This window comes from Sturnira hondurensis, unplaced genomic scaffold (genome assembly GCF_014824575.4).
Source record: "Sturnira hondurensis isolate 20B ecotype Veracruz unplaced genomic scaffold, ASM1482457v3 Scaffold0018493, whole genome shotgun sequence".
Lineage (NCBI taxonomy): Eukaryota > Metazoa > Chordata > Mammalia > Chiroptera > Phyllostomidae > Sturnira > Sturnira hondurensis.
In genome coordinates this window covers 1815864-1829607 of record NW_028091124.1, presented here as the reverse complement: position 1 = coordinate 1829607, position 13744 = coordinate 1815864, and the positions used below count along the sequence as shown (strand labels likewise).

General features: G+C 63.5%; 1 protein-coding gene across 1 annotated transcript in view; it reads left to right on the top strand.

Moving 5' to 3' along the window:
- The first annotated feature begins 478 nt into the window (after positions 1 to 478).
- RAMP1 (receptor activity modifying protein 1) overlaps positions 479 to 13744 on the top strand; it is a 28556-nt gene continuing 15290 nt past the window's right edge. Inside the window, exons 1-2 of the mRNA XM_037069229.1 lie at positions 479 to 604; positions 10845 to 10983. Of these exons, the coding sequence (XP_036925124.1) occupies positions 553 to 604; positions 10845 to 10983 (191 nt within the window). The 5' untranslated portion in view covers positions 479 to 552. The remainder of the gene's footprint in view (positions 605 to 10844; positions 10984 to 13744) is intronic.

Genomic DNA, 13744 nt, shown 5'->3' with positions numbered 1-13744 from the left:
CTCGGCCTCCCATCCTTTCCCGCCGCCCCAGGCAGGAATGGCCAGAACCCCGGAGGGAGGGGAATGGCGCTCCGGTTGGGACCGAGGAGCCCTGTCTAGGAGACTATGCCTGGTTTTTAAGGTGTCCGTTGTTCGGAGAACGTTTCAGGAGCGCCAGGGCGTGGGTTGCAGTGCCGGCCTCCCGAAGCCCCGGGGTGCAGCCCCCCGGGGAGGGTCCCACAGCGCCGCGCCCCTTGTCGGGTCGGTCCGGCGCAACCCTCCCGGGGCCGGGCCTGCGCTCGCCCCGCACTGTCGGGGCGCCTGGTTAGCGCAGCTTCCTCCCGGCGCCCCCGCGGCAGGTGCTGGCCCCCCGCACCGCTCCCCCCGCACCCCGCCCGGAGACGCCGGCTGCCGTCCCCCCGCCCCCGCCGGGCCTGCGCCAACCCAGGAGCGGCAGTGGGCCGGGCCGGCCGCCTCCCACCCGCTCCTTCTCCGCCCCCGGCGCTGAGCGGCTCAGACCTCGGCGGGGCGCGCAGCGGGCGGACTCGGCTCGGCTCCCCTCGGCAGCGCGCCATGGCCCCGGGCCTGCGCGGCCTCCCGCAGCGCAGCCTCTGGCTGCTCCTGGGTGAGTAGGACCCGGTCCCGGCCACCGGATCCCCACCCCGGGCCGTGGCCCCTCACCCGCCCGCCCGGCCCTCCGAAGAGAAGGCGGGCGCAGCGAGCGCACCGGGTGCACCCCCCCCCCGCCCCCAGCGTCCCCTTTGCTGACCGGTCGTCTGGGCGCGGTGGCTCCAGCTCACGGGAGGCCCCGGAGCGCAGGCGGGGGTCCAGGGAGGGCGGCGCCAAGAGCGGCAGCCCGGGGGGCCTCGCGGGGGGCAGGGAGTTCGTAAAAGCCCGAGGCACCTTCCCCCGCACCCCGCGAGTCGCTGCTTCTCAGGAGGAAAACTATGACACGCGGGGCCCCCGGCCGCACCCCTGTGTCCCCGCTGGAGCTGCGGCGACCGCGCGTGGACAAAGTGTGGGAGCGGGCACCGGGCAGACCGCGTGTTTGGGAATCAGAACCACGACTCTTTTATGTGAGACCAGGGAAAAGCGAAAACCTCACTCAGACACACGGCAGTTGCGGATCCGCAAAGGAAACCCCCAGGGTTGTCTGCAGAAGGGGGCCTCCGATCTGGGGGCAGCTCCCCGGCTCCTCTGCGGCCTCGGGGGCGCCGCGCTTCTGGCTGGCGGCCGTTCCGGGAGGGATTGGGGGCGAGCTGGCAGAGCCTGCCGGCTTCCTGTTTGGGGCAGATTCTAAGCTGAAACCCAGCGAGGTCAAGACCTGTCACCGGACTTAGAAAAATGTAAAAAGAAAATTGTCACCTTCACTGCCCAGTCCACAGCTTTGATAAAACGCTAAGGAATTTAAGTGGCTTTAGGCTTTCGGACTCGATGTGTTTAGATGCCTCTTACTATAAACTAAATGGGCCATTTAAGCAGAGGCGTCCAGCCGCCCCGGGAAGACGTTTTCCCCCGGAAAGCGTGGTGTGGTCCCCAGCACCTGCTGGGACTGGGGAAGGGGTGACCCTGCGCTATTCCGGCAGCTGAGGAAGCAGCTGGGGGCAGGGTGGCCTGTCCTGGAGGTGGCCCAGACCCTGGCGGCGAAGGGCCGAGGACGGCCCAGGCACCCTGCCGGTCCAGGGCTCTGTTCAGAAACCTGGCCAAGGAGTGTCGGAGCCACAGGAACCCCCCCGGCATCAGTGTAATACCATCCGAAAACGGATCTCGCCTCTTAAGTGTTTGGGCTGAAGTTATTCGTAAAGCAGAATCTTAAAATAATATTATTCTCTCCGTGTGTGTTAGGATCTGACTGGCTTGACGGGGAACTTGCTGTTCTGGTTTCCAAAGAAAGGACCGTTTCTCTTTAGCAAGGCAGAGAGCCGGGCTGTGTCCTATTTTCATTGTCATTGGTTTGGGGTTTTTACACAAACAGACGCTTTCTCTGGCTGTGGAAGCTGTACCCCGTGAAGCGTGTGTGAGTAGAACGGTGCCGTGAGCGCGTGGAAAGAAAGGCCTTCCTTGTTTGCCACGAAAGGGTCACACGTTCTGGTGAGAGTCCAAGGTTCTGTAATCTTGAGTTATTCCGAGGGGCCTGGCTCATGTTGTGTCTTGGAAAAAGGAAACACGCCTTTATGAGGTTATTAGTAAATTCTTGTCGTTGGAGCCCAGCAGTGATTAGGAGAATGTGGGGCACGCACTGTCTCCTGCCCAAGCTGTGGCCTCGGCCGGATCTCCCTGCTGAGGAAGACCTCGCTGCCCAGGAGGGCGAGGTGGAATGTCTTTTTGTTGAGTTTGCTGGTCCGTGGGTTCAGGAGCTCACCTGCAGCGCTGCTTACAATCCAGCATCTCTCCTTGCTCAGTCTGCTTGCTTCCTGTGCGGGGTTGTGAAGGTTCCCCCACCTGGGAGACGTCTTTCGGCTCTGGGCCTGGTGCGCACCCTCCTGTTTACAGGAGGCTCGGAGCCCGCACACCTTTCGGGAGTTGCCTGTGTAACCGCCAACCTGTTTCTCACTGGTCAGAGGAGAGGACACTGCCACTGGGCGCAGGGTCCTTCTGTGGAACTGCGTGGCAGGCCCCTGCTCTCTTGAGGCCCCTGCCATTCAGGAGGGCTAGCCCAGGCCGGCACTCCCGAAACCTGCCCTGGGAAGCACGCCCCTCCCCCGGGCCGTGCTGCGGGTGCGGGGCTCACTTTCAAGGCTGCTGTTATCTCGGGAAGATCTGACTTTCTGCCCATACAAGGGTCCCTGGGACCCCCCGGGACGTCACAGGAAGTGCAGTGCGTTGGCCACTTCAGGCGGCCATGCAGCGTCCGGTCCGAGGCACTTCCAGTCCTGGAGCCCAAACCCGAAGGAGTCCCATTTGCTAATCAGCTCAGTGTGTCTGTTGACTCTCCCTGCAGAGAGAAGTTTCTAGATTCTTGTCTCCCTTCCACAGGCACATGCCAGTCAGTGGGCGTGTGGTCGGTCCCAGGCCAGGACTGTTGAGAAACGTCCATGTCCACAAGGATGTGGCGGTCAGCAACACATCAAGGAAATGTTGACTTATAACCCTTTCTTCAGGCAAATAGCTCCCTAGGAACTTCTCTTCCTCCAGGTTTCCCCCCCAGATTGACCCATGTCACAGTTTCTCCTCCATTAAACTGGCGTCCAGCAGGGGTGGTGCAGGTACGGTGCAGGAGCCCCACGCAGTGTCGATTCCAGCCCCTGAGAGGGGAGCCTGGCAGGCTGGCTCCCAGTGCCCCTTCTTTGGGGCCAGAGCCTCTCTGTCCCTAGGCCCACCTGGCACAGTGGGCTCTCCCCTCAGCAGACCCTGGCCTGCCACCGGGGCCGTCTCAGGGAGAGCATGGGACTCGGGCTGCACCCTCTGTTTTCTGCTGTCAGCCGGGCCTGTGAGCCACGGAGAGACGGGGCACCTGCCTGTGACCAGACAGAGCTCTCCTGACACGGTGCAAGGCCCTAGGCTGAGCGCATGGGGTGAACTTCTCAACCCTGTGGCCGCGTCGTGTCTGAGCTGGGTGGGTCCCTCGAAGGGCAGTGCCTGGTGGTGGCAGGCACCCCATGGCGTGGGCTCTGAGAAGGGCCTCTGGTTGCCCTGGGGGCTTGGGGAAGACGCCCTGAAGGGGCAGATGCTGCGGCTGAGGCGGGTGAGCAGGACCTCAGAGACGGGGAAGGGGAGGTGGCCGTGGTGGCCACCGTGGCTTCAGCACGCACGCCTGGCCGGCCCTGCCCCTTCTTCCCAGAAGAGACCACCACCATGCCAGCCACACCAGAGGTGCCCCTGGGACCCCAACTCCCCCCTTGGGCCCCCAGAGGGGTGTCCTCAGCACCGACACCCCCCTCAGGGCAGGGCGGCCTCAGGCGGCATGGAGTTTCCAGAGAACCCGGGTGTTCTCGACCGGGAGGGTTGCGCCACACGGCGGGGGCTCCCGACCTGAACAAGCACGCCTTCATCAGAGCACAATGGAGGGATTGTTGTCCCGGAAAACATTTTTCTCCCCCAAGATTGTTCCCTTTGGTGTTTTCTTTGACGTGGAGACACAGAACTTCCATCCTTGTTTAAAGCACAGACCCCAAACGGCTCTGTCAGAGCGGGGTCAGCCGGATGCACTGGCCAAGGCCCTGCGGGGACCCAGCCCCCGGCCAGTGGCAGAGCCAGCCTTTCTCTTCACTCTCGTTAGGCCTCACAGCGTCTCCCTCATTCTGCTCCCTGCTGCCCCCTCCCTCCCTCCCCACCGTGGGTCCCTGCAGTGGATTCTGTGTGACCAGAGACCAGAACCCCAGATGTCCTCCTCTGCCACCCGGCCCACGTCCACTCTGCCCTCTGCTCACCATCCCCCGTGCCCTCCCTGATGACCGCCCACCTCCCAGGCCTCCCCCCTGCACCACCCTGGGGCCCACCCTACTGCCCGGGGCTCTGCGCCCCACGCCTCCCAGGCCCACCAAGGAGGGTCCTGAGCTAGAGGCCACCGGGGAAGGCAAAAGCCTGTGAGCAGCCATCAAACACCTGGAGGCCGATGCCCTCCGCGGGGCCGCACGTCCACAGGGTGGAAGCGGATCTCGGGCCCCACAGCAGGGCCCGAGACACGAGGGAAAGATCTCGAGAGCAGTCCCTGAGACAGAAACTCGGTGCCCGGCACACCAGGTCGGCTCGCTCTGCGTGTGCATTCACTGCCTGTGGAAGGTTCCGTGGGTTCATGTGTAGGAAGAGATAGGGTTGCCTGCTGGCCGGAAAGACGGTGGACCAGTGGCCACTGGGGAAAGGCCTGTACCTCCTGGGACCTTGTGCCTCCCTGTCATACACTCCGTGTTGTGACTGGGAGAGGGTTCCAGAAGGAAGGCGTCCCAGGCAGCCCCACACGGAGAGTGGCCCAGCCAGGGGGTGGGGGGCAGCAGGGGGAGGCTGAGAGACCTTGTTCCTGTTCAGGAGGAGCACAGACGGTGCTGCTTTCGGGAAGAAAGAGCCCAGGGCATGGAGCTGGAGGCGGGGCCCAGACCTGAGTCCTGAGAGCTCGGGCTGCGACCCACAGGCCCCGCTTCTGGTACTTTCCGGTTGAGCTCGGGAGGCCCGGGGAGCCCTTTGACCCGAGGCTGGGGCACAGGACCCAGTGGGCAGCTCGGTTTCTCTCTCAGGGCCAAGGGGAACCTGCGGGACATTAAACTGATGAGACCAGAGGTTCCCATAAAGGCTCCAGCTCCCTCGAGGTGTGGGCTGGGGTGGGAGTGGAGGCAGGGAGCAGGGCTGGGGGGCTGGGGGTGAGGGTGGAGATTTCAGAGGGGAGGAGGGGAGACTCCGAGAATTCCAGAGGTGAAAGCCAAGGGCAGCTGGGGACTGGGACGGGGCCTCGAGGGCCTCGAGGAAGTGGTGGTCAAGGTCAGCCAGGCCCCGCGGCCCCGGGCAGGCTGGGGCTTCTGGCTGAGACTCAGGGCCCTGGTCGGACTCAAATTTCAGATCGAGGACAAATTATGTGAGTATGTCTCATGAAATGTTGAGGACATACTTATACTAAAAAAGCTGTGTTTTCCCAACATTCAAATGTTGGGAAAATTCTTCTGTTTTCACTCCTACTGTAAGGCCGGCAGCTCTGGGCACAGCAGCCACGTTGGGTCGGTGTCCCCTCGGACACTCAGGGACCGTGGCGGGCGGGCAAGTGTCCACACAGGCCCGGGGCAGGAAGAGAGGTGCGGCCAGGAGCAGTTGGGGCGAGAGCCTGGGTGGGGGTGTCCCTGGGCAGCGAAGTTAAAGTGCTCATCACCACGGCTTCATCCGCATCACCAAGGTCACCCGAAGGTCTTCCTTAGCTTCACAGAAGCATCCCACGGGTCTGGAATGCCTGCTGGCTTTTGAGCTAAATGTCCTCTGGGATTTGAATGGCAATTGCATCCAGTCTGTTGTGGATCGTTGATGGGTGGGGAGGGTGAGCATCCAGGAGTAGCCGCCCGCCCCTCCCCCTTTGTCCCCCTGCGGGCGGCTTGCTCAGTTTCTGGGAATCGGTGGGGGGGGGGGGGCTGCTACCGAGAGCCGGCATGATTGGGATGTTTTCCTGCTTTGCGTGGGATCCTTCCCCATCTGCTTTCCAGCCGGGGGCTGTGGAGTCGAGGAAAACTCCTTTTTTGTGCATTCGCTCTGTGGTTGGCCATCTCCCTGTCCCTGTTCCCGCAGAGCTGGCTCCTGGCTCTGTTTTCCTTCATCCCTTCTCTGCGGTGCCCGGCAAGGATGGCCCAGCCCCCAGCTCCTGCGCAGCTCCAGCCGGGGTGGGGCCCGCCCCTTCCTCCTGGCTCAGGGCAACAAACCAGAGTCGTTCTCTCGGGGGCAAGGTGCTTTTTACTTTACTTTCGAGGGGCAGCGGCAGGAGAGGGGTAGAGAACGAGCCTGCTTTTGGTGCGTAAACCTGTTGGTATGTTGCCCGGGAAGAGCCATTTAACGTCCCACGTGGCCACCTGCCAGGCTGTGACCCCTGCATGGATGTCAGGCTGCGGGCCCTGGTGTGCTGGTGACCGGGGCCAGGTTGGGGGCACCAGACAAGAGGGAGGGGCAGGAGGGGCGCTCCAGTGGGCTGGGAGCTCCTCCCTCGGGGCGGGGCCCCTCATCCCCGCCCCTGGGGTGGGGTGGTTTGTTTCCAGACTGTCCCTCACCTGTCCGTGAAGTCCCCAGGCTCCCCAGGCAGCCGTGCTGCCCCGGCGGCCTCGCAGTGCCTGCGACGCCACACTGTGTGGTGGGAAACACATGCGGAAATGGACTTCTCCAACCGGCGAGCTGCGGAGATCTGTTTGTAAAACCAAGAAAACCCTCTCACCCTTCTCTGAGGGCGTTGTGCCCCTGGTGGGCACCGGTGAGAGTGATGGGACACGCCAGCCCCGCAGGGACACAGAGCAGAAGCCACTGGGCCCTTGTTCTCAGGTGACCTCGTGCTCTGGGGGCGCCTTGTGATCCCCAGTCTGTGCACCCTCTGCAGGGCGCACCCTCAAGGGCCTGCCTGCCACCAGACTTCCATGAGAGCTGGCCAGACGACCTCACCCTCTCCCCCAAGAGTGCCCAGGCGAGCGCCCCCGCCCCACCGCTCAGGGCTGTGTGACTTCCGGAAGTGGCCTGTGATGGACCCGGACCCTGACCAACGGGCTTCCAGGAGTGCACAGGTGGCTCTTGATAGGGACACAAGCACCATCAGGAGCCAAGACGTGACACTGGGCCAGGTCACAGAAAACCACTCAGAGCTTTCTAGAAGCCACAGCAGACCCGGAGTGGCCAGGAGTGGGCTGCCTCCCTAGCACTTTCACTCCCTCCTGTGTGGTGCTGCCAGCCGCTCAGACTTACGAGAAGCCTAGGTCCGAGGTCACGGTCACAGGGCCAGGTGCCATGCAGGTACAGGAGGCCACAGTTCACTGGGTCTTGACGGTTGAATAGGAGTTTTTACTGGACCTGGAGTTTGTGTTTGCAGCTCCGCGTCGTCCTGGTTTTGGTTTTCCTCTTTCAGAACAGGCTGAGGAAGGCTGCGGGCAGCACGCTCAAACCAAGTGCTCACCACGTCCTGCTCTGGGCACTCAGTCCTGGGGCTGGGGGGACAGGCGGGCAGNGCAGACCCGGAGTGGCCAGGAGTGGGCTGCCTCCCTAGCACTTTCACTCCCTCCTGTGTGGTGCTGCCAGCCGCTCAGACTTACGAGAAGCCTAGGTCCGAGGTCACGGTCACAGGGCCAGGTGCCATGCAGGTACAGGAGGCCACAGTTCACTGGGTCTTGACGGTTGAGTAGGAGTTTTTACTGGACCCGGAGTTTGTGTTTGCAGCTCCGAGTCGTCCTGGTTTTGGTTTTCCTCTTTCAGAACAGGCTGAGGAAGGCTGCGGGCAGCACGCTCAAACCAAGTGCTCACCACGTCCCGCTCCGGGCACTCAGTCCTGGGGCTGGGGGGACAGGCGGGCAGCTCCCTGGGACTGGAAGTGGGTGGCCCTGACCCAGCTGCCCTGGCCGGGGAGCGAGGAGTGATTCACGGCTGCAGCCTAACCTGCGGAGCAAGGGCCTCCCCGTGGCTCTCGGAGGAGGAAGAACACAGGACACAGAGATGGTATTTCATGAAGGACATGTTTGAAACGGTGAGGGCACAGGAGGACAGGAGGCAGATGGCAACGACCACCCACCACGATGGTGTTTTCTCCGCACCTGGCGTCATTAATTGGCCTCAGCAGATGTGACAGACCTAGAATGACTGCACATACTTACGTGTGCAATCCGGAAGGCTCTGACACGTGTGCACGCCCGTGCAGACTCAAGCCAGTGCAGATCGGCGCTCAGCACCTGGGGAAGTGTCCTGTGCCTTCTGTCATGGCCCTCGCCCTCAGCCCCCTGGACTCCAGGGTCCAGTGGGTTGCCGAGGGCCGCTCACCCTGAAACCTTGCAGGGATGGGGCACTCGATTTGAGGTGGGGTCCTGCCCCTAATCACATCCCCCCGGAAGCAGCCCTGTTAGCCCACCCAGCTGGGGGATGGGGGTCCCATATCTTAGGTAAGGAAACTGTGGCCAAGAGGGGAGCAGGCCTGTGGGAGCTGGGGGACCCCCTCCCTGGCCGCCCAGAAGGTCAGGGTTATAGAGGGTCCCTGGAAGCACCGGGCTACTCCCCAGAGGCCCAGCTCACGGCCCCAAAGGGGAGCCTGTGCATTCAGGCTGCAAATGTGCAGTCAGCCTCCTGCCACGCGTGTGGACATGGGCCACGGCCAGCAGGGCCGTGTCTCTCCTCAGAAGCCCAGACGCCCTTGGTCTCAGTGGGCCTGCCCTGCAGCCTGCAGCCCAGGCCCCCAGGGGAGCTGCTGCCCCTGGTCGCCGCACCTGGGGGGACCCTCACACCCCCGTCAGCCACGTGTCCTCCACTTGGGGCCGGTTCTCTGAACTCCCGGGGACCCGCAGGATGGAGGCCCTGCAGCTGCCCGGCCTCGGAGAGACGTGGCTGATGACTGGGTCAACCCGAGATCTCGCGGGCACAAAATGTGAATAGTCAATGGTTAAACTCTGGGGGTTTCATTCCGTTTAAAAACTGTGATGTTGCATCCTTCACAGAAGTGACCTCTCTGGGCTGCTAGGAGACTGTGAGTTGTCCCCCTAACCCTGGCTGGTGGCCCGGGCCCCCTCAGCCTGTGGGTGGGAGCTGCAAACAGAAGCAGGGGGCTCTGGCCGCCCCAGGGCAGGAAGGCAAGTGCAGGTCTCCATGCCTGCATAGAAAGGGTCCCACCCTTGAGAGGCCAAGGTGACCGGCTCAGAGCCAGGCCAGAGGGGAGGGGACACTGAGGCTTCCGGCCAGAGCGGACCAGCAGGGTGGGTCAGGGGGCTGTCATCTGTGGTAGAGGAAGCAGGGAGAAATTGAGCTGAGTGCGCCTGGGAGGGACACCTCGACGGGAGGAACTGTGGTCTGGGGACAGCGCCCTACTGGCCCCCAACACCCGCACTCCCCTGCCAGGGACAGAGGCGGCACCCTGCCTGCCCTGGTGACCAGCTCTGCTGAATGATCTGACGCTCTGGGGACTCGGGAGCCACCAGCGTCCTTGTACCAGGCTTTCCAGCATCACACCAGCCCGAGCGGCTTCATCGTGTGCAGCGATGAAGTCACCCGGGCCATGTGCACAGTCATCTTCATTCTCCCTAAAACCAGCCCTCCAGAGCGGGAGGGGACCCGCTGGGCCCGGACCCCCACCCGACCCCAGCCAGCCCCTCGCAGAGTGCAGCTGGGGGTCGCCATCTTGCCCGTTTGGCAGATGTTGACACACCGCTGGGCGGGTGCACAGGTGTCAGGAAAGAGAGGGAGGGGCCAGGCGGCCCAAACAGCCCTCAGAGGAGAAGGACACACTCTGCCCGTCCCAACGAGGTGCTGAGGAAGTGGGCCTGGGCGTGGGTCCGCCAGGCGTGGGCCCCGGAGGGGCAGAGGCACAGGCCAAGCCGGGGTGGTGGCTCCGAGTTCTTGCCCTCCTTCTGTGTCTGAGCCCCCTGAGCTGCCGGGAGCCTGGCTGCACCTGTCCCACAGGTGCTCTGGCTCAGGGACGTCTCGGTGGAGCAGGCGGAGCAGCTGGGCGGAGCACCCAGCGTGGCCAGGGCAGCACTTGAGCCTAACGGGGCCCTTGACCAGGTCTGGGAAGGGCTCCACCCCCACCTGCGGCACAGAGAGAGGGGGACAGAGCTGGGCCTGCAGAGGAGGGACCCCGGGGGCGGCCGCCTGCCTCCCACCGGCCAGAGCGGCCTCGGCTGTGGCTTCGGGGAGGGCGGAATTTCCATTCCCTAAGCCTGATGCCTGAGCAACAGCTTCTCACTTTCGGTCTCGCACTTACCCAGGCGGGAGCGTAGGACACGTCAGGTCACAGTTGGTTGGCTTTTGTCATGGGTGGCTGTCAGGCACAGGGGACATGAGCTGGGGGCTCCAGGGCTGGGTGGGGTGGCCCAGTCCCCTTGAGCCCTGGGACAGGGCCGAGTTTCGCTGTGTCTGCCTTCCTGCCCCGGGAAGGGCCAGTCCTCCTCCACCTCCTCCTCCACCTCACGCTGGGAGGGAGGCCAGGTCCAGCCCCCAAAGTCGCTCTCACTGCCTTGGTTTCCCCGTCTGTGAAGCGCTGGGAGCAGGTTGGTGCCTGGAGAGGGTAGAGCAGCGTGTGAGTGTCAGACCCTGTGCCCAGGCCACCTCTCACTCTTGGGACAAGTGACAGTCCCCACCCGGGAGGGGAGTGCGGTCCTCCCCTGCACCCTCACACCCCTGATCGCCACCCCCCGCACCTCTGGGAGGGGAGCCCCGGCCTTCGGGGGGTGCGGCAGGTGGGCGGTTGGGCCAGAGGTGACCGTCCCCTCCCTCCGTCACTGCAGTGCACCACCTCTTCGTGGCCAGCGCTGACCAGCCTGCCGACCCCGGCGCCCTCCTGCAGGAGCTCTGCCTCGCTCCGTTCCAGGCGGAAATGGAGGCTGTGGGGACGACGCTGTGGTGTGACTGGGACAAGACCATCCAGTGAGTCCCCTGCGTCCCCTGGTGGGAGGGACGTGGCTGGGGGGACCTCAGGGCCACAGGGCCTGGGGCAAGGACTCCTCTGGGGGCCATGTGAGGGCTTCCTCACCACAGCTCGGGGTGACTGGACGTGGCCCTGGGTGGGGGACAGACCGAGGGGGAGAGAGGGGCCAGTGACAGGAGAGCGTGGACAGTGAGGGGCAGGAGGCATCCACGACGGCCTGAGGCCTCACGCAGGGGTCCCCGAGGAGGCACGAGACGCAGGGTCCCACTGGGGCAGTGTCCAGCCCGAGAAGCCTGTGGCCCATCCAAGTGCAAGCATCGAGGCCAAGGTGCTGACCGGCGCCCTGTTGTGCAGGGACGTCCGTGTCGGCTCGCTTGGTCCCCGTGGTCAGGCCGCAGCTGTCCTTCCCACCCTGTTCTTGGCTAGGAGCTCCCCGGGGTTGTGGGGGTGCTGGAGCTGCAGGCTGGCCCGTGGCACCCCACGGAGGGCAGCCAGCCCAGGGCCCTTCCCCTCCTGACTCAGTCCTTCTGCCTAAATGCCCCCCTTCCCACCCATCGGGGTCCATTGCCACCTCCCTGTCCCCTCAGAGGGTTCGGGCTCCACAGTCCCCTAGAGTCTGAGCAGAACTTGGTGTGAAGAGGCCAGCAGGAGGCCCGGGGACAGCAAGGTCCCCGCATTCTTCTCCTTCAGGGTCTCATTTTCTAAACCAAAAATTTGCCTACAGCCATACCACCCCCAACACTCCCGATCTCGTCTAAACTGAAAAATTAGTCGTGGGTAAGAACTTGGGGCGGGGGGCAGGTTGTTGAAAACAGAACGGCCCGTTCTTCAGGTCCACTGGCCTTGCGCCTCGGCGGGGCGGCCGGTGTTACAGTGAAAGACTGTTCCCGTTGTCCTCGTCCTCGGACATGCCCAGGGTCCCTTGTTGGGGGAGAGCGCTCTGCCCTCCCCTCTGCCTAAGCGACCGTGGGCTTGTGCAGCCAGATTGCCAACTGGCCACCCAGCCAAAGACAGGGTGACCCTGGTCGAAACTGCCACCGCCTCCACCAGGTTCCCAAGGGGCCTGGCCTGCACACGGGAGCAACTGTCCCCCAGGCCCAGGAGAGCCCTCCGTCGTCACAGCCCAGTGGTGACGCAGCTGGAACCGGAAGCATGGGGTGGGTGAGGGCGCCAGGAAATTCCTTTTATTCAAGAAAGAAAATTTGGCCCTGGCCGATGTGGCTCAGTGGCTGGGGCGTCACCCTGCAAAGCGAAGGGTCGCCAGTTTTTGTGGGTCGCGCCCCATTGGAGGCTGTGCGAGGGAGGCATGTTTCTCTTCCTCTCCCTCCCTTTCCCTCTCTCTGGAATCAATAAAGAAAACAGTGTTGAGAAGAAAACCAAGATAATGGAGGAAGCAAAGTCCTCACTCAGGCAGCGTCATGTCACATCACATGGCGTGTGCTGCATCGCACGACATGTTCCACCACCTGACGTGTGCTGCGTGGCAGGTCACATCAGTGGCATGTGCTGCATCGAACAACGTGTTTCACCATGTGATGTGTGCTGCACCGCATGTCACATCATGTGGTGTGTGTCGCATTGTTAGAGCGCCTTCCGCCTGCCTTTGGTGTCCGTGACCTGCCCCGTCTTTCCGGGGGCGCGTCCTCACTTTCCGGTGTCACAGGGGAGGGGGTCCAGCCTCATCTGGAGCTGTTCCCACCCCACCCCTTCTCCGAGAGGCCCTGGTTCCTTCTCTGAAGAAATGGTGTGTGGGAGACGGGGAGATGGACAGACAGACGGATAATAGATACAGAGAAACAGACACACACAGCAGGGATCTAGACATACCAAGGAAACCACGCTACCAGGCAAGGAGAGGAGTGGGTGAACTCCCCTTTAAACCTGGTGTAGGAACCTCTGATATTTATTTGACCGACCGAACCCTGGGGTTCGAGGTGCCAGGGCCACACTCCAGGGAGGGGCAGCATCCCCTCGTCCCCACCCCGACCCCTCCCTGCAGGTAACCCACCTTTTCCATCCCTGCCTTGTTCTTCCTCTGTTTCTTTTGCATGAGTGAGCAGGTGTGTCCCTTTTTCTTCCGTCCCCTCTCTCTAACGCGACGTGTGTGACCGCCGGGCACTCCCAGCACACCCTGCACACTGGACCTTGACTGGGCGGTGCCTGCTCCTGCTCCTTCGCCCCACGCGCTTTGCTGCTGAGCCCCTGTCCTGACCGGGCGGCCAGGCTTCCCAGTCCCACGGTGTCCAGTGTGCACCTGCATTTTCAGGCTGTTGTTGCCGCGTCTTTGGGGCAGGTCCTCGGTGTGGACGTGGCAGGGGCACAGTAGTGTGGGCTTGTCCCCAAAGTGCCGCGCAGCAGTGCCGTGCATCGTCGCTCAGAGAGGGAAACTTCTCGAGTGGGCACTCGCGCGGGACCTGCCACGGGACTGCGGGCGGGCTCTGCCTTTGCGTGTTGGGGTTGGGCACAGTGGCCGATCACCCCGTGACCGCAGCCCAGTGTGGCTCTGGGTTCGAATCGGGGGCAGAGGCTCTCTGCAGCCCTGGACGGAGCTGCCGGGCCTGAGCGTGGCTGCAGGTCTACTCCTGAGCCCCTTCTTGTGGGACCACGAGTGGGGTGCCAGACCTGCCCCCGGACCAGGTCCCCGCAGGGCAGGTGGGGTCGGCGGGGCAGGCGCCCTCTGCACCTGGCCCAGTCTGCACCCCAGCCCCAGGGCTAGCTCCTGCAGCTGATGGAGATGAAATGTAATTGAATTTATTAGCT